We start from the raw sequence: 23,705 nt of genomic DNA on the forward strand, positions 1-23,705 counted from the left end.
CAGGCACTATGCCATCAACAACATTTCCAAAAGGAAACAATGAAAATTTGATTAGTGCATATCCCTGGAATAATACAAAAGTCAATTTAATTAAAACATTTCTACTATGAAATTTGAAAACAGATTTTCTAATGATCTGGTTTTGTCTAAGGATATAACCTGAAATAGCTAAAGCAGTAGTTTCCCACCTCTTTTGGTCCTGCTGCTGCTGCTAAGTCGCTTCAGTCGTGTCCGACTCTGTGCAACCCCACAGACGGCAGCCCACCAGGCTCCCCCGTCCCTGGGATTCTCCAGGCAAGAACACTAGAATGGGTTGCCATTTCCTTCTCCGATGCAGGAAAGCGGAAAGTGAAAGTGAAGACACTCTGAAGTGTCCGACTCTTAGTGACCCCATGGACTGCAGCCCACCAGGCTCCTCCATCCATGGCATTTTCCAGCCAAGAGAACTGGAGTGGGGTACCACTGCCTTTTCCCTCTTTAGCCCTAGAATCCCCTATTAATATGAGAATTTTTTTTTCCATTTTTATTAGTTGTAGGCTAATTACTTTACAATATTGTAGTGGTTTTTGTCATACATTGACATGAATCAGCCATGGATTTACATGCGTTCCCCATCCCGATCCCCCCCTCCCACCTCCCTCTCCACCCCATCCCTCTGGGTCAATCCCAGTGCACCAGCCCCAAGCACTTGTCTCATGCATCCAACATGGGCTGGTGATCTGTTTCACCCTAGATAATATACATGTTCTGATGCTGTTCTCTCGAAACATCCCACCCTCGCCTTCTCCCACAGAGTCCAAAAGTCTGTTCTGTACATCTGTGTCTCTTTTTCTGTTTTGCATATAGGGTTATCGTTACCATCTTTCTAAATTCCATATATATGCGTTAGTATACTGTATCGGTCTTTATCTTTCTGGCTTACTTCACTCGGTATAATGGGCTCCAGTTTCATCCATCTCATTAGAACTGATTTAAATGAATTCTTTTTAATGGCTGAGTAATAGTCCATGGTGTATATGTACCACAGCTTCCTTATCCATTCGTCTGCTGATGGACATCTAGGTTGCTTCCATGTCCTGGCTATTATAAACAGTGCTGCGATGAACACTGGGGTGCACGTGTCTCTTTCAGATCTGGTTTCCTCGGTGTGTATGCCCAGAAGTGGTATTGCTGGGTCATATGTAATATGAGAATTTTTACATGAAGTCCAATACAGAATAAAGTGGTGCTTTTCAGACTGAAAGGGATCAGAAGGCTTGAAGCCTCAGCTGGACCACCTGCCAAGATGTCCCACCCCAACCCTGCCCAACACACACAAAGAAATTCACAAACATACTAAGTGGGGTTTAAAAATCACTGCTTCCAAATGATGGATGAACTGCACTATTGTGGGCAGTCCTCCATGATTATTTCTTCCAAGAGAGATAAAAGCAGGACAGCAGAGAGGTTGAGATCACAGTCTGCTCTGAGAACCTAGAGGACAGAAACAACCATCTGTGGTGACAGTCACTCAGAAGGGAAGGGTGACCACCCCTCAGGACAAGACCTGATGCTGTTGGTGCTAATGGTCTCAGAGTTTCAAGCTCACAATTTAGAATGCAGTGTCAGAACTGAAAAGTAGCGCTTCCTTCATGACCCATTAGCTCTTGCATATGTAAGGAAAACACACCACAGGGCTATACTAATGTTCTGTGCAGTTAATTGCTAAACATCCTACAGAATAATGAAGTCAAGGAATCTGTACTGTGTTGTTACGGGTTGAATTGTGTCCCTAAGAGATGGTGAAATGTACTAAAATGTCTTACAAATAAAATTTACTTCTAATAATTATTTGGAATCGGCATAGCACTGGATAACATTTGCAAACTATTGTGCTGTGTGTGTGTGCTCAGTCGTGTCCACTTTTTTGCAACCCGATGGACCGCAGTCCGCCAGGCAACTCTGTCCGTATGATTCCCCAGGCAAGAATATTGGAGCAGGTTGCCACTTCCTTCCCTAAGGGACCTTCCCGACCCAGGTACCAAATCTCCATCTCCTGCATTTGCAGATGGATTCTTAACCACTGAGCCACCTTGGAAGCCCAAGCACAACTATTATTTAAAAACTAAAATACTGTTAACTTTCTATGCCATGTAAACATGAAATTACATATATTAATAAGAAAAATAAAATTGAAGACATCTGACTAAAAGAAAATTCTTACCTGGTTGAAAAATTGACAGACTTCCATCAATATGACCAAAGGCAACTTTCCCCTTTTTCTGTGTATGCCATCTGAATATGCAAATATCAGACAGGAAGCTGTGAGCATCTTTGTGCACGGTCACCCCACTGTCTGGTCCTGAGATGGTCCAGATGAACAGAGGGCCTCTGTGGGAAGCAAATGCCACAGCATCACCAGCATTCCAGCACCAGCTAAGAGAGGCAGGCGTCCCTGGAATAAATTCAATACAGATACACAATAGAGAGATGTGGCATAAGATCATGCCATTCAATATTATCTGCATCCTACGCTTCCAAGACAACTAAAATACAAGGTTATGTTCATTATTTAAAAAAAAAAATTACCTCTTACTTGGGAATTTAATTTATAAAGTAACCCTAAAGACTACAAGGTACATGCGGAGAGTATGTCTATGATGAAAAAGTATACCTAGTTTCTGGTTTAAAACTATTCATATGCTCATATGCTTCACATAGTCAAAGAAACTTAGAGTTCTTTCTTTCTTTCAGGAAACTATATATTGGGTTGCCCTAAAAGTTCATTTGGATTTTTCTAACTGGAACAAACTTTCTGGCCAACCCAATATTAAAGCAATGAATTCTTACTGTAAGCAATGAAAACTTACAATGAGTTTTTTTGTGTATAAGACCTAGTTTAGGTGATCCAGGTGTACAAGTTAGTATGGGATACAATTTCTGCTTTAAAGGACATTAAATATAAATTGGGGGAAGTATTATTCTCTCAGTTGCATCCGACTCTTTGCGACCCCACTGACTGTAGACCACCAGGATCCTCTGTGGGATTTTCCAAACAAGAATACTGGAGTGGGTTGCCATTTCCTCCTCCAGGGGATCTTCCCAACCCAGGGGTCAAATCCAGGTCTCTTGCATTGCAGGCATAAGGATTAAATGTATGAAAAGTTAAATGCTACTATACGCATTTAATACCAAACCAAAGTTAATGCTACAACCTACAGTCTTATCAGGAGTTTAGATTTAAATTTTAGTTTTGCCTTAAATTAAATGAGTCACGTTACCTAAGCCCGTTTCTGCATCTATAAAATGGATCTGACTAAAACGAGCTGACCACCTGTTTCACATGAATGTTAGGGCAAGAAAATACACTGATGTATATATAACCCCTTTTAAAACTAAAAGACAACATACAAAGGTTAATTATCTCTTATAATTGTCTCACTGAGAAAACTGTCTCTAAATATTGTTTTGATATTTATTTTTTAATTTTAATGTTATATTTAAACAAATTATCTGGTGTTGATTATGTTTTTTAACTGATCAGTGTACTAAGTCTGATTATTTCATGAAACTGTGTTTTGGTTTGTACACATGCACACACACAACCATGAATCATGACATGAAATGAGTTTCTTACATAGACTTTCATTAGAAAGCTTGGAAAACACTACTTTAAAACCTGAGCTTATTGAAGTATAATATTTTGCTTATTGAAATAAAAATATTTCATTCAATGAAGTAAATCCCAGTTAAGAGATATACCTTTCGTATTGTCAAGTTTAGCAATGACTTTTTGTTCTGCAACATTCCAAATGATCACTAAATTATCAGCACTGCCACTTGCAAACAGATCAGGATTATGTGGACACCAAGAGAGAGCTGTGATTGTTTTCTTATGTTCAGACATAATTGCGTGGAGTTTGAATTCATTATAATGGTGATCCAACTAAAAAAAAAATAAATAAAACATATCAGTGCTTCTTTTTAGGTAATACACTTTCCATTAATAATCACATTATTTTTTAAAAGCTGCACACACGAAAATGAGTTACCTAATAACAAGATATGAGTATAATTCAAGCTTTGGTCTACTTTCAAGTGAATTCAAATGTATTCAATCAAACAAAATCCCAACCACTACAATATTGTAAAGTAATTAGCCTCCTAATAAAAATAAATGAAAAAAAAAAAAGAGGACCATTCCTGGAAAAATAAAGAGGACTGACATTAAACATATCTATTTTAAAACAAGTAAAAATAAATGTACATTTAAGTATGCATAATTCAGAGATTTATTATATTTTCTGTAGCCCTATCTATTTATGTGGGAAAAATACTTTGGTCTTGAAATAATTTTTCTGCAGTTTTTAATTTGTATTTGAATAAAAAAATGTACGTTAAGTAAGCCAACAGCTCATTATTGCATTATTAAGACGTGAGGTTTGCAGAGCAATGGCATCATTTGGACCTGCTTTATGTTATTGCTTCTTGGAAAGGGCATTATGTTGTTTTTATATGCAAGTGGACAAAATGAATAGCCTAATTTCCCTATTTCCTTTGTAATTGTACCATTAATTAGTAGATCAATTCATCTATCATTTTTAACATGTTTATGACATACTGTTATATACTGTATTTGTCATTTTGCTGAACCTGGTTTTTCCCTTGAACACATAACGAACCTCTCACAGTGTTATATGATACTTTTTCAAATCATTATTATATTATCTATTGATGCCACCAGTCTTTCTTTAACCATATACTTGCAGTAAAATCTTAACTGCTAACATAGTCGTCTACACCCAACACCATAAGCCTGTTTAAAGATATAAATGCATTTTCTGTACATGGAGGGATGAACAGGTTTATAAGTTTTAAAGTAGTTAGTGATTTAGGTTACCAATGGTAGATAATGCAGATGCAAAGCATCTAATAGAAAAAACTGCTATAAAAGTCACTCGGTGGAAGAGTCTATAAATACAAGTGCATGAAGAAGTCATTCTGCATGTCAGTGGTCCCCTCTGACTTTAAAATTACCCACGTGGGCTCTTGAGCACAATGCAGAAAACTGAACTCAGGAATTCCAAATCAAGAGTTAATTAAATATTTTTATTAACTAAACTGCAGACTTTAATAGCATTTCACCAGCTTTTCAAACTTAATTAAATATCAATCTTGCCTGAGAAAATGGAAAATTGAAAAGAGTCAGCATTCTTTTACCTGATAAACATAGATGGCCAGGGTAGCACAGTATGCAAACCTGTCCCCACTGGCAGCGCACACGTCTCTGTTCCACGGCTGACACCCAGCGGCCAGCAGTCCCACCTGCCTTACCTGGGACATGTTCACCTTGAAAAGCAAATTCAGAGGAATGCTGGTCATCTCCATTATTCAATAAATCGCCTCTTCATTGTTTTATATCTGTGTTCCTAAATCCTTATCTCTATGCCCTGAAAAAATTTTCCGCCAGCACTATTAATCTCAGTGTATGCTTTCAAAGAATGGGAGCTGAAATCGCCAAATAGCAACAGACATCGAGGCAGGTCATTTCCATTAGGGAAGTGAGATTATAAAATAAATGACTAATGACATTTGATCGAGGGCTGGGAATCCCACCAGCAGTGACAGGGGTCAGAGTGAAACGTAAAGTGCACATTCCTATCCGAAGGGTCTAGTACCACTGACCCTTCCCAAAGAGACAGAAACACCCAGAATTTCATGTAAATGTACCAGTTTTTAAATACTGGCAATTCATTCAAGGCAGCAAGTTCAAATGTAAAACACTGTGAGCCAACACAGTACTGGGAGTATTTTCTGTCTCAGAACTTGAGTTTCGCATTGCCTTTAGCATCCTTACAAACACTACCTGAGGTACATAAGGCAGGAACCAAGCTGGGTTACCAGTAGTCTCCACTGTGAAGAGGGGACAGAAGGAAACTGGAAATTACAGAATATACACCATTTCTATGGCAGGGCAGAGGATTTTAGAGTAAACAAGCCCAGAGTCAGTTATGTTAACTCTCATTTATTTAAAAAACTACTTTCTTCTTTATATCTCTTCTATTTCACAGTTCCACTTCCTGAAGAGATCTTTTTTTTCCACTCCAATTTTTTCTTTCTTCACCCCATTAAATTCCCTTATCTGAGTGGAACTAGTGATACATTTCCCAAAAAAGTAAATAATCTGCAGTGAAAATTAGCATGATAAAAAAATTGTGCTTCCGAGAGCTTACAAGTATAAGAAAGTGCTACAAATACCTGGTTTCTTCCTCCCCTAATGACACCGAGCATTCTTGATAAATAAAAAAAAAAATACACTTTTTCCCCTTTCACAATGTTACAGCAATATTATTTTTCACTGAAAATATACATTATTTCAACTACATGTGAATTAAATAGGCTTTTATAGTTTATCCTTGGGATGTAAGGTTTGTGTGTAAACAAATTCTGAGTTTATATTTGGAAAAGAAACATTAAGACTGTCTGCACCATTTTGCATTCCCAACAGACAAAAGTGAGAGTTCCTGCTACTTCACCTTCTCTTCAACCTCTCACCGAAGTTAGTGGTGTCAGTGGTTTAGATGGGCCAATCTAACAGGCATGTAGCAGCATTTGATTGTTGCTTTAATTTGCGATTCCCTAATAACCTGTAATGTTGGACATCTTTCCATAAGCTTGCATGTCATCTATCATCTTCAGTGAGGTGTCTTTTCAAGTCTCTTACCCTTTTATTTTCTGCTCTAATTATTTCTTTTATTCTGCTTACTTTGGATTCAATTTGTTCTTCCTTTTCTAGTCTTCTAAGGCAGAAGCTGAGATGATTGATTTTGGAGCTTCCTTTTTTTCTAATAAATGCATTAAATGCAATAAATTTCCCTCCAAGCACTCCTTTTCCTGCCTCCCATAAATTTCCTTAAGTTGTACTTTCAGTTTCACTAGGTTCAAAATGATTTTTAATTTCTCTTGAAAGTTCTTTTTTGATCCTTATGTTATTTAGAAAAGTGTTGTCTAATCTCTAAGTACTTGGGGACTTTCCAGCTCTCTGTTACTGATATCTAGTTTAGTTCCATTGTCTCAGAGCAGACACTATTATTTCTATACTTTTAAATTTGTTAAGGTGTGATTTGGGTCCAGAATATGGTCTGTTCTGTCAATCTCCCATGTAAGTTTGATAAGAATGTGTAATTTGCTGGTGATAGATGAAATAGCTGATAGACATCAAATTACATCCAGTTGCTTGAAGGTGTTGTTGAGTTCAACTATGTCTCTACTAATTTTGTGTCTACTAAATCTCTTCTGACAGAGCGGTATTAAGGTCTCCAACTATAATAGCTGGACACAGATGGACATCCCTGCCATATCTGACTTTGGTGCCGATCCTTAATCTCTTTCAACTGTGCTTTTTCTTTTTCTGCTTTTTAGCGTGCCGTGTAATCTTTTGTTGACAGGAGGACATGATGTCACTGCCTAAAAGAACTGTGGCCAGAAATAGGTTTTCAGTGTTGTGATGTTAAGATGACTGTGCAGTCCCATGATTATAACTAGTTCTCTGTCTTTCAATAAGTCCATGCCCGTGGAGTGGGAATTCCACCAGTACTCTCAGAGATTTTCTTCCCCTAGGTGGGACAGGATGGTTAGCAGGGGCTGGTTCTTTCCCTTCTCCCAGACAGGTTGGGTGCTGATATAATCTCTGCAGATCAGGCTCTGGTGAAACAGAGCAGCCTTGTTAAGAAAAAGGATGCTCTGACATATTTCAAAAATGTTCCTTTTCCTCTCCCCTTGCCAGAAGCATGCAGGATTCTTTCTTTGATATTTACTGTGAAAACCTAGTAAAGGTCCTGGAGGCAAAACTCAGAAAAGCCTGGAGGCCTCCTTATTACTGGGTCCCCTGAGAGTTTTTCACTCTGGGACTTGATACACGAGCCTCCAGCAAGTCACCAATTACTGCTGAGGTTCTCCACCCTGACCCTGGTTCCCACCGAGGTTTCTGTGGGTGGGTTTCTGCTCTGGCGCACTGCGATTCTCCCCATTAAGCCTGTCTCTCCAATTTGGGAGCAGCAGTTGGCCTGGTGACTTCAAATCTCTTAGGAATCTAAGGAGGAGTTGTGGATTTTTCAGTTCTCATTGTTTTGTTTTGTTTTAGGCCACAGTGAGGACTTCTGAGCTCCTCATGTGCCAAACTAGAAACTATTAAGTCCTTCCGCTAACTCTTTATTTAAAAAAAATAAACTTCTAAATCCATGCTAATATATTTTTACTCTATCATGTATCTTGATTTACTTCTTTTTAGTTCCTAAATTCAGGTAATATAAACATTTCAATATTTTCATACAATTGAGTCTGCTGTGGTATGTTCCTGGGCAGCTTTTACAAGTCTTATTATAGTCCAACAACTTAAATCTAGAATTCAGAGTTGAAGAACTTTTCCAAACCAGCCATTAAAATAATAAACAGGAAAAAGCAAAATGGCAGCTTCTTTAAAAAATTAGGGTTTTTGAATGAGATACTAAAAATCATGCATTATTAAAGATATGAATACTATCACATCTACAAATCTAAATTATGTATTTAAACTGCTAGTATTTGAGACTTCTTTGTTATTTTTCAAAATTATCATTATATATATATATATATATATATGTATCGCTTTTATTAAGTTTGATGTCTACAACTGCTGAAGAGACAAAGTGTCCAGAAGCTCTTGCTATCATGGTCAGCATGAAAGGTTAGACAGTTAGTTATTCTGGATCACTGAAAATAGAAAACATTCAACTGAAGGCCCATTTCAAAATACACATTTATATTTTAAATATAAATCCTACAAAACACGTCACACATATAGGTAATCCAATATATTTCAAATGTATGTGATAGGTAATTTTATATGTCTGATAAATATTATGTACTCTTTTTATCTGTACTTAAGAGTATGTTTCATTTTTATGTGAACCACCTAAGTACTTCCACATCCATCCTAAACATCTGCTGTTTCAGAAGACACCGTCTTTGTGGCCCAGAAACAAAACACACACGGTAAAGATGAAGTACTAAGTGTGCAGTTCGCCAGATAATGCAGGTTTCCAAAGGAGTCAGGAGGAAAGCCTGAGCACTGTCACCTCACAAGCAACTGACAATGTCAGCAGTCTGGCAACTGCAGACCTGCAGAAATACTATTTTTATTTTTTCAACCTAAATTCTATTTTTTGTTTCAGTCTTGGATGAAACACACGACACATACATTGTAATTACAGTGAAAGGTTAAGTGTATAAAATGCAAAAACACAAGTTATAAGAATATACCTGAAATAGATTTGTATAACAATAAAGCTCATCTCTGTACAGGCAAGATTACAATATAACATAACCATGAAATTTAAATCCAGCTAGAGTTACAACATTGCCAAAATTAGTTATAAAACTAAGTTAAAATCCAGTGCATATACATGTGCCATGTTTGGAGAAATATATACATATGCTATAAATATTAATTGTATCAAATTTATACAGCAAGTCAAATATATTTGCTATCTTATATCAAATATATTTATACCAAATACATACATTTGACATTGAATATATATTCACATCAAATATATTTTAACATATATATTGTCATATATTTCTGTATTTCATATCAGATATATTTATACCAAATATATATTTGACATTGAATATATATTTATATCATACATATTTCCTATCAAAAGCTATATTTTATGTCAAATATATAAGTATTTTGATATTTTATATCAAAGTATAAAGGTCAATTTAGTGATGTTAAGATAAAACTCATTTATTTGTATGTGATTTCTCAAACACTCATTTCTAAATTATAATTTTTTTACTTAAAAACCAACTTATCTTTTCCAGTAAACATTAAAAAAACAACTATGGAAAAATACAGCATGCTGAATGCTCATTATATAGGGTATATATGCACATATATATCATCTGAAAAATCATATGGTGGAATTTTAGAAGAAATTAAATAATCACGTTTCAATTTTCATTATTTAGAGTATGATGTTTCACTGTCATCTAAGTCTGTATAAGAACAGATTAAAACTTGACCCAAGAAAAGCTCAAACTCATGAAAAGGATATGGCAATTTTAGGGTTGAACTACATCTATGTATGAGAACAAGTTATTCTTTTAATATGTCTCAGAACAAGAAATTCACTAATAAAGGCCAACAGTGTATTAAAGGGCAGACTGGAGTTATGGTGGAGAGAAAGATTTTGAATCTTCACAAAATCTCCATGAGCTGCCTTAAAAATCACTATAAAAGAACACATAATTTTAGTAAAAAAAAAAAAAGACACATATTTTAAAAATCAGCCACTCCCCCCCACCCCCACAATTAGACTATCATCCCCTCTCTTTTCCACAGAGGAATATACAGTCTACACTTGAAAAAGAGCCTTCTGTCTGAACATCCGAAATGCACTGTTATTACATTTAAAATACACAACACAAAAAAAGGATGCTAGAGTTATACTGTGTGTACGTGTGTGTGTGTGCGTGTCCTGGTGGGTGGGTATGTGCGTGTGTCCAGTGTAACTTCAAATACTGCTATTAAACTCACACACTGAAACACTTCTATCATTTATGGGTAAGACTGGAATTCAGGATAGTAAGCTACCCACTGACTCTCAGCCTCTCTTATGAAGAATGCTTTAGAATCTACAACACGAGGATTATTCTCCAGAGTTAGATATTTACTGGCTCCAGAGATGTTTACCAGCTTGTTTCACAGCTGAAAAAGAAATCTGCAACAAAAAAACCCAAGAGGCTTAAACTGCTGAGGATTTACAACTAAAAAGATAAAAGACGTAAAATACTGAGAAAATATCTTTGATTGATGTGATTAGGAAAGCACCCTGAAGAAGGAGAAAGAACAATTCAGTACTGTGTAACTTTAGTAATATATGCCCTCAAACCACTGGAGAAGGAAAAGGCAACACACTCCAGTGTTCTTGCCTGGAGAATTCCATGCACAGAGGAGCCTGGTGGGCTGCAGTCCACGGGGTCACAAGAGTCGGACATGACTGAGCGCTAGCACTGCCCACAAACCATAGTGGGGAAGAGCTGCTAAAACTACATGAAGATATTCTGTCTCTTTTGTTCCACTCATGAATGAAAAGTAAAATCCACAAATTGCCTTCATTTAAACAATCAAGGGACCTTTCATTTAAAAGGTGAACATAATCAAAGAGAAATCCTATGTTATTCGAAACTAAATCCATGTTGATAAGGTATCTAATAAAATGGCAGTTTTCTGCCATTGCAATAATAGATCAGAATAGCTATGCTATGCAAAAGTTGCCATAGTAACAATGCAAATCCCTTTGAAACATAATTAATTGCCTAAAAATTTATCAAATGGAACATGCACTCTTCAGAACATTTTTTTTCATTTTCTTTTACAATATTATTATAATACATGGTATTAGCACATTTTTATCATGAAATGTTTTTCCTTAAGTAAACACTTTCTTGAAATTATTTCTATTTTCATCCATTAATCTAATTAGAAAGAATTCTATTTTATCTTTAAAGCCTAAAGACAATCTGAAAATATTAAGAATTCATCTGAAAACAGGATAGAAAAAAAAAACCTTTCTTCAATTTATAATGACTATCCTTATATGTTACCTTTTTACCTCTACTGTTCAATCTATCAAATAAGTATCTTATTTATCCTCAGAATATTGCAGTGCAAAAATGTCCACAATATAAATGACATAGAAATACAGCTGCATGAGAAGCAAAAAAAAAAAAAAAAAAAGCAGAAAATTATAAATACAACATAAATGTATCTTACTCTTTGTAGTCCTTCATACCAATCATCTTGCTCAAACCAATGTGAAATGTAAGTCATCCAAGCCATAGGATGTTTCTACTTTAATCAAGGCAATTGGAAACCAGCATCAGAACAGTCAGCACCTAAAGTAATAACAATGCGTTTCAACCAAACGGGTTTACCAAGCTCTGTCTCGTGAAATGTGGCTCAGCATGAGAAGCTAGAAGTACAAACACATTTCAGCTGCAACAGCTTTAATGATTTAGAAATAACAGTATCTGTAAAAATAATGCTAACCAGAACACGCAAGCCTATAGTCAAATAAGAAATAGATCACATAATAATTATGTTGTATAGTACTAGCGAATGCTATGTCAAATATTTTATTAGGCTTTCAGTTTTCAGTCTAAAAACCACCCTGGATTTAACTTTTGCAAGAAATAGGTAAATTATTTCTAAAAGTAATCAAGTTAAAAAGGAATCCAGAAGAAAACACAAAACAACAAGAATCAGAAAATGTGTTCCGTTCTTAACATCAGGAGCTGGATATAAAACTAGAACAAAGCCCCCAGGTTACAAGGGTACAATTGTTAGGGGAAGATTGAAACCAACCAGCCCTGGCCGGCACCATAGTAACCATCTGCATGAGTTGTTTTAGGACAGGAGGTCCTGGTAAGGAACAGGGAACTAATAAGCCTCCACCAACCAGACGAGTTCGGGAAAGGTCAAAAGGAGACACCACCTGTCCGACCACCTCCCAGAATCCTTCTCTCTGGCATCCATCTTGTCTGAACAAGGCGTGCGCCACCAGGAAGGACTCTGCGTCAGAATGATTGGCTAAGGACAACCCGGAAACTAATCCCATCACCATAAAACCCAAGACTGCGAGCCATGAGGCAGAGCAGTCCTCCTGGGTTCCCTTACCCTCCTGCTCTCCATCCAGGCGCCTTTCCCAAATAAAATCTCTTGCTTTGTCAGCACATGTGTCTCCTTGGACAATTCATTTCCGAGTGTTAGACAAGAGCCCAGTTTCCGGCCCTGGAAGGGGTCCGCCTTCCTGCAACACGATAACAAGGCCGATCCCGTATTTCCACCTGCTGGCACCGTTGAGAGGAAAGCCAGTTAGCTGACTGCCAATTACCCACGTGAGTCAAAAAGTCAGCACATCACCTTACAGGGTGCAGAGCACACAGGGGAATTCCGAAGAGGGAGGAGCCCGGCCACCGGAGAGACCGAAGCGACGAGGTGTGGGCAAGAGGGGAACCACCAAGGCGGGCAGGAAGGGGTCGGTAACCTGTGATGGTCAGGGCTTCAAGGCTGCTGTGACTAGAAAATCAGTTTAGAACTGCAGGTCTCTGGCGGAGCTGAGCTGCCCTCGCCTGCAAGATCGCCTCGGGCCTCAACGGGGTGCTCCGGAGAAAGAGGGGCGCAGGTCAGACCTCGTCCCCAGCGGGGAGGGCACGCAGGAAGCACTCGGCTGCTGGGAGCCGGCAGGCGGGGAACTCGGCCTAGGTTTCTGAATCCTCCTCTCAGACGAAGCACAACTCCTCAGCCAGGAATCCTTCAGAGAGGAGAAGGATCCATCGTCCCTCCCAGGGACGATGAGGAGGGCGGAAATGCAAACTTCACGTGCCTCTAGGGAGGGACAGACGCCCCCTCCCCAAACCCCAGAACGGGGAGAGGAAGAAGAGCTACCAGCCCTGACCTGCCTGAGGCTCCCATCCTGCCACAGGCTCCCATCCTGAGCCAAGACAAACCCGGCTCCCTCACCGGAGAGGGGCAAAAGGGTCTCTCAGCACCCGCCGCAGGGGCCAAGTGGAGTCCAGCTGCCTCAAGGAGGGAGGATTACAGGGAGACACACAGACCTCTCTTCAAAACCAGATTCCCCCCAGTCACGGAGATTAAAAATCACAGGAGAGACATACTCTTCAAAACCAGATTCCCCCCAGTCACGGAGATTAAAAATCACAGGAGAGACACACACACTAATTAAAATGAACCACACACAATGAAATGAATGAACCACGTGATGTAACTGGACTGAAAGTCACACATAAATATCACAGGATTTTATTCATAAAAGTTTAAAACCAAGCAAGGTGAATCTATGCTGTTAGAAGTTATCAGAGTTTTCTTCAGGGAAAAAAGGCAGGCATGACAGACAGGGACCACAAGGGGGAACACCTAGGATGCTCAAGGTGTTTCTTTTATGCTCATTATGCTAACGTGCAAATTTGCGGCTACACAACAGTAAAGTGCACATTTCTGCTGTCAGGTATATAATCTAAATAAAGAGAAATTATACTCTAAAAATCCACAGCAGTGCTTTCTAGTACTAACAAAACTAAGAGAGGAAAATAAACTGAAATGAACTTGTCCACAAGTAGGTAGGTATTGGATAACTGGGCTATATTTTCTACCATCACTTGGACATTTTCATTTATCTTTTCATTTCCTCCTGGAGTTTTCTGCCCCATTATGGGCCCCAGTCATTTTATTTCACAATGTGTTAAGTCTCTCTCAAAGACACGCACTAATATTCTTTAACTCACAAGGAGTTTTAGAAGCAGTATCAGGGACAAGCAGGTGAGGAAGGTTGTCACAGCAATAATCTCAAAACAGGAAATATGTGAAGACCAGAGTCTACTGAACAAGGGGCAGGGGAATGAGACGGGCTAGGGTAAGGATGTGTATTTGGGTCCACAGGAAAATCAACAGAGTCTGATGACTTGGCCATGATCAGTACACAGTGGGTGCCTGTCAATGCCATGCCCATAATAGATCCTCTGAGACTTTAGCTGCCACTATTTCACAGGAGTGTTCCCTGAGCAATCTCCCCCAGCTGGCTCCTAAATGCTTGCAGAGATCTGTAGAGACACACAGCTCCCATCCCAGTATTTCATGCTTTGACCAGACCTTCTAAGATATTAAATAGCTACACCCTAAGAAGCTGTGAAAAGAAGTGAAGTGAAAAGCAAAGGAGAAGGAAAGATATACCCATTTGAATGCAAAGTTCCAAAGAATAGCAAGGATAAGAAAAAGCCTTCCTCAGTGATCAATGCAAAGAAATAAAGGAAAACAACAGAATGAAAAAGACTACAGATCTCTTCAAGAAAATTTGCGATGCCAAGGGAACATTTCATACAAAGATGGGCTCAATAAAGGACAGAAATTGTATGGACCTAACAGAAGCAGATGTTAAGAACAGGTGGCAAGAATACACAGAAGAATTGTACAAAAAAGATCTTCATGACCCAGATAATCACAATGGTGTGATCACTCACACTCACCTAGAGCCAGACATCTGGGAGTGTGAAGTCAAGTGGGCCTTAGGAATCATGACTACGAACAAAGCTAGTGGAGGTGATGGAATTCCAGGTGAGCTATTTCAAATCCTAAATGATGATGCTGTGAAAATGCTGCACTCAATATGCCAGCAAATTTGGAAAACTCAGCAGTGGCCACAGGACTGGAAAAGGTCAGTCTTCATTCCAATACCAAAGAAATGCAATGCCAAAGAATGCTCAAACTACTGCACAATTGCACTCATCTCACATGCAAGTCAAGTAATGCTCAAAATTCTCCAAGCCAGGCTTCAGCAATATGTGAACCGTGAACTTCCAGATGTTCAATCTGGCTTTAGAAAAGGCAGAGGAACCAGAGATCAAATTGCCAACATCCCCTGGATCATCGAAAAAGCAAGAGAGTTCCAGAAAAACATCTATTTCTGCTTTATTGACTAGGCCAAAGACTTTGACTGTGTGGATCACAATAAACTGTGAAAAATTCTGAAAGAGATGGGAATACCAGACCACCTGACCTGCCTCTTGAGAAATCTGTATGCAGGTCAGGAAGCAACAGTTAGAACTGGACATGGACCAACAGACTGGTTCCAAATAGGAAAAGGAGGACGTCAAGGCTGTATATTGTCACCCTGCTTATTTAACTTAAACGCAGAGTACATCATGAGAAATGCTGGGCTGGAGGAAGCACAAGGTGGAATCAAGATTGCTGGGAGAAATATCAATAACCTCAGATATGCAGATGACACCACCCTTATGGCACAAAGTGAAGAGGAACTAAAGAGCCTCTTGATGAAAGTAAAAGAGGAGAATGAAAAAGTTGGCTTAAAGCTCAACATTCAGAAAACTAAGATCATGGCATCCGGTCCCGTCATTTCACGTCAAATGGATGAGGAAAACAGTGGCTGACTTTATTTTTTGGGGCTCCAAAATCACTGCAAATGGTGATTGCAGCCATGAAATTAAAAGATGCTTACTCCTTGGAAGGAAAGTTTTGACCAACCTAGACAGCATATTGAAAAGCAGAGACATTACTTTGTCAACAAAGGTCTGTCTAGTCAAGGCTATGGTTTTTCCAGTGGTCATGTATGGATGTGAGAGTTGGACCATAAAGAAAGCTGAGTGCCAAAGAATTGATACTTTTGAACTGTGGTGCTGAAGAAGACTCTTGAGAGTTCCTTGGACTGCAAGGAGATCCAACCAGTCAATCCTAAAGGAAATCAGTCCTGAATATTCATTGGAAGGACTGATGCTGAAGCTGAAACTCCAATACTTTGGCTACCTGATGTGAAGAGCTGACTCATCTGAAAAGACCCTGATGCTGGGAAAGATTGAGGGCAGGAGGAGAAGGGGACAACAGAGGATGAGATGGTTGGATGGCATCACCAACTCAATGGACATGTGTTTGGGTGGACTCCCGGAGTCGGTGATGGACAGGGAGGCCTGGCGTGCTGCGGTTCATGGGGTTACAAAGAGTTGGACACGACTGAGCAACTGAACTGAATAGCAGGAAATGTATTAGTCCTTCGACTTATTTACATTTCCTAAAATTCTAATAATCATTTTTCAACCCATCCACTCATTCCACAAATATGTACTGAGCACCAAGTAGGTGCCAGGCAGGCACAGAAGATAGAGGACCCTCTACAACAGGTATGACTCCTGCGCTTCCATGGTTGATATTCTTGAGGAGGAAATCAGAATGAGCAAAACAAATACGTAAACGGTGACTATTACAAGGTAGTGTGTGGCTTGGAGAAAAAGAACGCAGGGAAAGAGCAAGACAGGTTCTGGAGATGAGCTGACACCATACACTTCCAAAAGTTGGTGCAAGGAGGCCCCACTGCAGTAATGCTAAGCAAGATCTAAAGGAGAAGAGAAGACAGAATATGAAAAGTCTCTGCTGGGAAAGCAGCAAAAGCAGAGACTCTGAGACAAGAGTGTTCCTGGCAGGCTTGAGAAAGAGTCTGAATAGTCAATCAAAATATATAAAAATGTGAATTCAAAAGTCAGGGTCACAGATATACCACGATGCAGAAATTCAAGGTAGTTTTCTTGAAATCCTCTTTGTCCTCTTCAGAATTTTGTAAGTTTTTTAATAGAAATCTATTGCCTGTATTAATATATAAGCCCTAAAAACATCATGTTAAAATTAGTTTTTAAAATCTAAATACACTGTATGCTCAGAGTTATGCAAAAAATTCTAATGAGCACAGATAGTCAATCTGTGCTCATTAGAAAACATTTGGAAATTGTAAACAAACAAACAAACAAAAAACTGGAAGGTTTATTTTTTTTAAGCAGCCATCAGCCCACCAACTTGAGATCTTCCTCTGTCTAGTATACATAATTCTAAATGACCACTATTCTCACTGATAGGTACACCCACAGATTATCAAGGATAAATATAATTTTAAAGATCTCTAAATTGGTGCAACTCAAAGTGTGAGTCTCAGGTCGCCTGCATCACAATTAACTGAGAAACTTGCTAAAAATGCAGGTTCCTAGATCATACTCTAAAGCTAGTAGATCAGAATCTTAGGATGGAGTCTGGAAACCTGCTTTTTTAGCATTGTTCCCAGATAAGGTATATACCACAGAACAGCTTGAGAACTACTTACTCAGTTCAACAACAGTAAAGATATTTAGCAGATAAATTGCCTCTGCTATCTTCTACTGGCCAAGATTAATTTCTTCAATTTCAATCATTCCTAAACTTACCTTTCATGTGCTTGGCAGGGCAACCACATTATATCTAAGCATTGCCAACGTATGTCAAATCCTGATGTTCTTAAAAGCTTAGATGATAAAATAGGTCACAAGTACAGTATTAACCTACGTTAAAATCCGGGATTAGATGGCAAATAGAAAAGAACAAGGCCATTATGGTTGTTGTAGTTTGGACTCACAGAATGACCACGTATACCACTATGAATTCCCACTTGATCAGCCAAACACAGAATTACATGTAATACCAAGAAGACCAAGACACTGATTCAGAGATGTGGCAATGTGAATGCAGTTACTTCATCATCCATCTATATACTTAATCTATCATTCATCTAGGTATTTATTTTTATATTTTCCTACATTTAAGCACCAAAGTAAATGATTATGAATGAAATTAGACTTTCCAGGTTGCTTCAAGGATTACAGCATTTCTTGAGCTGCAATGAAGAAATGAGTTTTAACTTGATCAGAGGCCTAATCCACTTTTCTTGAACAATGGTCACTTATATACTTCAATTAACCATTTTGAGAAGCTCAGCCAAAGACAAATAGAGGAGTGAAATAACGTATTTTCACTCATAAACCAAGAAGAGATAAATATTTCACTGAAAGAGACAGTATGAAAGTAAACATGTAAATACTCATCACAAAAAGATACAGGATTATTTTTATAATGTGTCTGTGTGCTAAGTCACGTTTGACTCTTTGCAACCCCACTGACTGTAACCTACCAGGCTCCTCTGCCCATGGAATTCTTCAGCCAAGAGTAATAGTGCAGGCTGACACTTCCTTCTCCAGGGGATCTTCCCAACCCAGGGATTGAACCCGTATCTCCTGCAACTTCTGCATTGGAAGGCAGATTCTTTATCACTGCACCACCGGGAAATAGGGTATGGCAAAAATAAGTATTTTTATAAACACACTCATTTCTCACAAAGGAAGATCTGAGAAGCTATGGCAGGAATCATTCTGTAAAGCTGAGGATTCCTGTCCCCCTTCTAGTTAATCTGCTTTGTAACCTGGATTTTGTATATGAGATTTTAAAGTAGGGTGGGCCTTTATGCTTATCTTTCTGTGAGAATCAGGGTACTCATTTGGCAGAAACAGTCAGTTACACTGACATTTTTATGTTCTGGTCAAAGGTATTAAAATTTATTTTTGGCATGTATTGAGAAAAACCATCAAAGGAAATCAAATGGATTAAAAGCTTTCAAGTTTTAAGATGAAAAGAAATCGCTCATACATAGTCACTAAATCCAAAATTGCATTTTTAATATGTTCATTGTTACATTGATAGGAGGTCAGAAATAAATCCTAACATTTAAGAAGTGAAGGGTTGTATCAGCTCAGGCAGGGCTGATACATACACGAGACAGGCTGTTAATCCAGTCAATAGGCCACCTGTCAAAAACTAGACTCTTAGGCAACATAAAATCCCCACAAAGATAAACCAATGTCATTAATGATGAAAGTGAGATATTATGTTCCAAAAGCTACCATTGAAAAATAGATGTTTATGAAACATACGCACAATTGTATTTTCAGGAATGAGTTCAATTACTTAGTAGTTCAAGGAAAGTTTTAACAGTGGAGTCACTGTGAACACCACCAGCCCCAGAGGAGGTCAGGTCCAAGGGCATGATGTACCTTCCAAGATATTCTCAAGTGCTACTTTGGATGAGAATCACTTAAGACTCCTGTGAACACTGATTCCAGAGGCTGTCTCTGATATCTGACTTAGTAGGGCCGCAGCCTGGAGATGTGCATTTCTGACACGTTCCCAGGAGATGCTGCCGCTGCTGGTCTAAACTACATGCCCAGTATCACCATTCTAGATGGCCTCTGATACCAAAAGGGCAGAGAGTCTAGAAAATAAATGCGTCCAACTTCAAAATCTCACCCAATGATAAACATAATCCAGGCTTCAGATATAATCTCCCGAAGCTTCTCATTTCTATCATTCAATTGTAGATGTGATGGCTATGTACACTCAAATCTCACTGGGGTACATTAGGATAAGGAATTTATAAGACAACTGGACCCCTCCCCAGCCACAGAAGACTTTGCAGAAAAACTTAAATCATATTAATGATTAGATCAAAAAATTCTACAGATTAGGGGAAAACACTTTTTAACTAATATTTTAAGCAAACTTTCTATATGAAGAGACCAAACACATATAATTTGTTCATTATGTACAGTAATCATTTAAGGGTACAAAAATGATCTAAATCTTAGTCAAACTTTTGAAATACTTGAAATAAAAGAGAAAATGAAGTTGGTGGTATATTTTTACACCTCTTTGGGGAGCAGCACAATGCTGTGTTAGAGCCTGAGATGGTAGACCAGCTGTCCCTCGAAATTCTCCCAGTTTTGAGCAACTTAATTTTTATGTGCTGAGTGACCTCATCTACAAAATAATGGTGCTAATTTGACTGGTCTCTAAGAAAGCTTCTAGCTTACATTCGGAAATGACCCCTCCAAACCTGCTTAAAATAAATATGTGTATTTTACCTTAAAAATAAAATGTGTATGACTCCTTCCATTAAGACTTATGCAAAATGTTTTATATTAATGGGGTCAAAATTAAGTACTGCTTATTCCTTATTAAGGGATTTTCCAGGTGGCTCACTGGTAAAGAATCCACCCGTCAACATACGAGACACAAGAGATGCAGGTTCGATCCCTGGGCTGGGAAGATCCCTTGGAGAAGGAAATAACAAACTACTCCAGTAATCTTGCCTGGAAAATCCCATGGACAGAGGAGCCTGGCCAGTTACAGTCCATGGGTTTGCAAAGAGTCAGGCACAACTAAGCAACTAAACAACAACTTCTTAACCAACTATTCAATTTTTCAGGACTCCACATGGAGATGTGATACTGGAAAAAGAAGTTTTTCCAACAGTACATCAAATGAGTGCTCAATAATGAGAGCTATTTTCTACTTTCCAATTTCAAAGCAAGTTTTTTTGTGTGTGTATGAGATATGAAACTGAACTTATTAAATGTAATTACAAATGAGTCTGTATGGGATACTGGCCCATGCTCATAACTTAAACAGTTTGGAAGAAAACAAGAATCTCATAGGAAAATTATTTAAGACCTCTTTTTTAAGTTATGCGTGTCTGGGCATTCAAATTTAGAAACCAAATTCTGAATGTTGTAGAATCCTCATCAAAGCATGGAAAAATATTTCTTGCATCTTCTGATAAGAGCCTTTCTCAACATGACAATTATCATTTATCCCTCTAATAGCAAATAACACTGATGAATTATCTCCTATGATCTTATTGTGTAAGATTTGTATTCCTGTTTCTGTGACATATGTATTTCTTAAATAAGAATATAGAATTCCAGTGCTTTAGGAGATAATTAGGCTACTAAAATCAATGTTGTTAGTACATGTAAAGTAATAGAAAGCAAGACTTTTATCATTATTTTCTAAAAAGATTACCTCACTCAAGTAGCTGATAATGTGACATCTAGATGCATGTGCCACCTGTGGCTCCAACTTCAGGTTGCCTTTTTTTTGTTGTTCACAAAGTCTAGCCTATTTCAAGTTCTATCTCTCTAGTCACTGAGATCAAGTAACAACAGCCTGAATCTTGTCTCCTCATGCAACAGCCCATGTTTTACCACAGGAATCTTAGAAATATTTCAAGTCACTCATGAAGGGATTTTTTTTTCTTTCACTATACAATGGCATTGACCAAAGTTGATCATTGTATTTTTCTACCAATTTTTATAACTGAAGTTACAAGTTCTTCTTGAACGTTTACATAACCTCAAGAAAGAGAAAGGTTTTCCTTTAGGGTTTGTTTCTCTGCAGAGTAAATTCTTTGGGGAATTTCTCAGATTCTCTCCAGGTATCCATATCTAACTTCTTGCTCATAAATCTCCAAGGAATAGTCTCATCAACAATGAGAGAATAACCTTTATGTGACTGTCATAGAAGATCACATGGTCTTGGATGCTGAAAAATGCCAGCCACTTAGTCTAATATACGTTTCAGTTAGTAAGTTATTAAGAAATCCCTCTCAATCTCCTAATATGATTTCCATGGATTAAAATATTCTCAGTAAGATCTCTGTTCCTGAAGAAACACTAGAAACAACATACATGACTTCATTTTAAAAGCTGAATGGAATAGATGTACAAAATAGAAGCAGAGATAATTCAGCAACTGCATAAAGTAGTAGCAATGTTTGTATACACATCATTGCCATGAATGGCTGGGTAAACATATTATTCAGCAATCTGGTAAACTGTTTCCTTTCTTGTTTATTAGGTCTGACTTCAAATAAATTCTGGAATGCAGGGAAAAAACATGAATCTTTTGAAACTGAATTTCATTTTATTCTTCACTATAGCATTTAGGCAAGTAAAATCAGGTAGTCTTGAGAATTTGCACATATTTTACTAACAGTGACAATCTCATCACTCACGTTGGACTTCTAGTATCTATTTGGGCAAAAGAAACAAACAAAAATAAATAAATAAAACTGTTCCTGCTCTTTTCTGAGTAAAATAAAAACTGCTGTGGCTCATCCTTATCCAGGTTAAGGGTTTCAAGGTAGAGTATAGAAAACAACAAAAACACTTTAGCCCTGGCAGTCCATCTACTGAGAGCAGAGAAATTTAAAAACATCATTTTCTAAAAACTGTCTTTCTGATATATAAAATTATTATGTGACTAGTGGATAACAAAAGTTTTAAGTACTTCAAAAATTCTTTTAAAAGAATGATGAGTTTTTCTGAAGGGTACTCTTCAAAGACCTAGACATTGACAGACTTAGAAATGTAATCTCTCTCTTTAAACCACTGTTGGAGACTTTTAAATAAATAAATATATATACATATGTGTGTATATGAAAGTTACAAAACAAGTGTGATTTATTTTTGATACATGACCCAAGTTATCACTAAATTTCATTCAAATCAAATGCTTTTAATTAATATAGTAAAGAAAAAGTCAGTTTATATATATATAAATTATATTTTTAATACAGTAAAAAATTTCAGAAATTTGTTAATTTCTGAAAAACAGGAAAGATTATATTTTATGATTTACTTAAGACATCCTATGCCTCTGACATTCAATGCTATTTTCCTAAAACACATTTCCTTCCGACTCAAAGACTTCTTGGTACAACCTGTATATGAAGACATCCTCATAGGGGAGCTTACACAAGTGCCCGCGGACACAGCCATGAGAGTTCCAATACAGAGCTAGATGCACACAGACCGAACCAGCTTAAAACATGAAATCAAGACAAGCAGCCTTGGCAGGGGCTGTTCAAGAGACTCACACCTGGTGAGCGGCGCCGACTCCCGGGGCATCAACGCGCGCGAAGCCCTGCAGAAAGCGCGCACCGCCCCGCGCCCCTCCCGCGACGCCACGCGGTCGGACGGCTGCTCCCCTGCAGCCCGCGCCCTCCCGGGCCCCTCGTCCGGCGGCCCACCGCTGCTTACCTGGCGGAGGCGGCGACCACGGAGGCGGCGGAGGGTGCAAGGTGCCAAGGCCCGCGCGGCAGCTGAGCGAACGCAGCACCCGGACCCGCCCCGCCGCGCCCTCCTCTAGGGAGCCGCGGGCTCTGAGGCGGGGCGGGCTCCGAGGGCCGGGGAGGCGGGCGCCGCAGGCCGGACCCCACGTGACCTGCACGCCGGCCGCTGATTGGAGGGCCGAGGGCGGGGCGGGGGCTGCTGACTCCCGGAGACCAAGCTCCCGGAGGTGGTTACCTGGCAACCCGGAGTCGGCTCTGAAGACCGGATTCCTGGAGTTTGTGGTGAGCCTGAAAGTGAGGGAAGAAGCAGTGAGCCACCGGCGTTCTCACCCCCTAACACACATAGCTGCTGCTGCTGCTAAGTCGGTTCAGTCCCGTCCGACTCTG

The 23,705-nt window shown here is 38.8% G+C and overlaps 1 protein-coding gene across 6 annotated transcripts in view; it reads right to left on the reverse strand.

Annotated features, from left to right (window-relative positions):
• The window catches only part of WDR17 (WD repeat domain 17), a 65,502-nt gene extending 42,120 nt beyond the window's left edge, over window positions 1-23,382 (reverse strand). For 4 of the 6 annotated variants that reach the window (XM_070460122.1, XM_070460121.1, XM_070460118.1 and 1 more), the window contains exons 1-5: window positions 23,287-23,382; window positions 11,804-11,925; window positions 5,200-5,328; window positions 3,742-3,925; window positions 2,204-2,434 (exon numbers count right to left, since the gene is read on the reverse strand). In XM_070460122.1, the coding sequence (XP_070316223.1) occupies window positions 2,204-2,434; window positions 3,742-3,925; window positions 5,200-5,328; window positions 11,804-11,869 (610 nt within the window). In that variant the 5' untranslated portion in view covers window positions 11,870-11,925; window positions 23,287-23,382. Of the gene's footprint in view, window positions 1-2,203; window positions 2,435-3,741; window positions 3,926-5,199; window positions 5,329-11,803; window positions 11,926-12,706; window positions 12,882-23,286 lie in introns of those variants that run through there. The other 2 variants (XM_070460120.1, XM_020910230.2) reach the window with 2 other exon arrangements.
• Between the last annotated feature and the right edge of the window lie 323 nt (window positions 23,383-23,705).

Source organism: Odocoileus virginianus, chromosome 32 (genome assembly GCF_023699985.2).
Source record: "Odocoileus virginianus isolate 20LAN1187 ecotype Illinois chromosome 32, Ovbor_1.2, whole genome shotgun sequence".
NCBI lineage: Eukaryota > Metazoa > Chordata > Mammalia > Artiodactyla > Cervidae > Odocoileus > Odocoileus virginianus.